Source organism: Ceratina calcarata, unplaced genomic scaffold (assembly GCF_001652005.2).
Source record: "Ceratina calcarata isolate Rehan_Ccalc_2016 unplaced genomic scaffold, ASM165200v1 scaffold5086, whole genome shotgun sequence".
Taxonomy (NCBI): domain Eukaryota; kingdom Metazoa; phylum Arthropoda; class Insecta; order Hymenoptera; family Apidae; genus Ceratina; species Ceratina calcarata.
This window is the reverse complement of record NW_017175379.1, coordinates 1-1000: the sequence shown is the minus strand read 5'-3', so window position 1 is coordinate 1000 and position 1000 is coordinate 1. Positions and strand designations below refer to the sequence as shown.

Below are 1000 nucleotides of genomic sequence, written 5' to 3'. Positions count from 1 at the left end.
TAAAATCCGTAGTCTATCAATGATAATAAATTAGCATTTCGCAATTCAATTGTACAATTTGATCAAATGATTCATTACAAGGAGCGGAGAATCGCGAGTATTTTTTTAATTCAGTACTAACTATTTCCTTATTTTTCCTTTCAGATCGATAAGCAATAAAACCTGTTACATTTTGATCGCGATGTTCGTCGCTTGTAAATACCTGAAAATCACGAAACCCCAATTCTCCATAGCGCCGACCGGGAAATCCTTCTCCGCAATTTGATCTAATTTGTCTGGCATATATGTCTGGTACGAAATATTCATGTACAAATTCAGCTCTTCTAGAAGCTCCCTACCCATTTCCAAAGCGTAGTCAACATGCTTTATCATTGTTTTCCTCGTCCATACCCTATAGGTGAAGTTGCCGTCTTTATCTACCTTAAATTCATAATTGCTTACAACGAATGCTACCAAATAAGTAGACATCAGTCGGGTTTCTTTGAACGAAGTAGTTATCATGTCATCTTTTTCTTCTTTTTTCAGTACGTCCGTATTAGAGATCGCTTGAAGTGTCTTATCGTGCGTCAAACTGATGTCGAACTTCGCCTTGTAGGCGGGCTCGTCCCAACATGGGAACGCTAGTCGAGCGTACGTCGGCTCGAAATAAGTCGTTGCGATATACCCGCTAAAATGTAAAAAAGTTGAATTCTTTGTCACACGTCTCTTGTTTTCCTTTGTAAATTCTAAAGAATTTATGCTCGTTAATAATATTAGTAACAATAATAATGATAATAATAATAGTAATAATAAAGCTTCCTTACACTACTTGGCCCCTTTGTATGACTTGGCTCCTATAAAATCCTTTCGACTTGTCGTTCAAGATTCCATTGTATTTTATCTGAAGCGAGTAGTGATGATCCTTTTCAAACTGGGGTTTTATCGTAATGTTCAGGATCTCGTGTTCTTCGTCCATTAGGTACTCATTCTCCAGAGTCTTCGTTGTATTCAAATCCACGAA

General features: G+C 37.3%; 1 protein-coding gene across 1 annotated transcript; it reads right to left on the bottom strand.

Annotated features, from left to right (window-relative positions):
• Positions 1 to 202: 202 nt before the first annotated feature.
• Positions 203 to 955, bottom strand: LOC108628176 (puromycin-sensitive aminopeptidase-like protein; the record flags this gene model as incomplete). The annotated part of the gene is made up of 2 exons (XM_018029926.1): positions 804 to 955; positions 203 to 667 (listed from the first exon to the last, which is right to left on the bottom strand). Coding segments are annotated over exons 1-2 (617 nt in total), but the record flags the coding sequence as incomplete, so codon positions are not given.
• Between the last annotated feature and the right edge of the window lie 45 nt (positions 956 to 1000).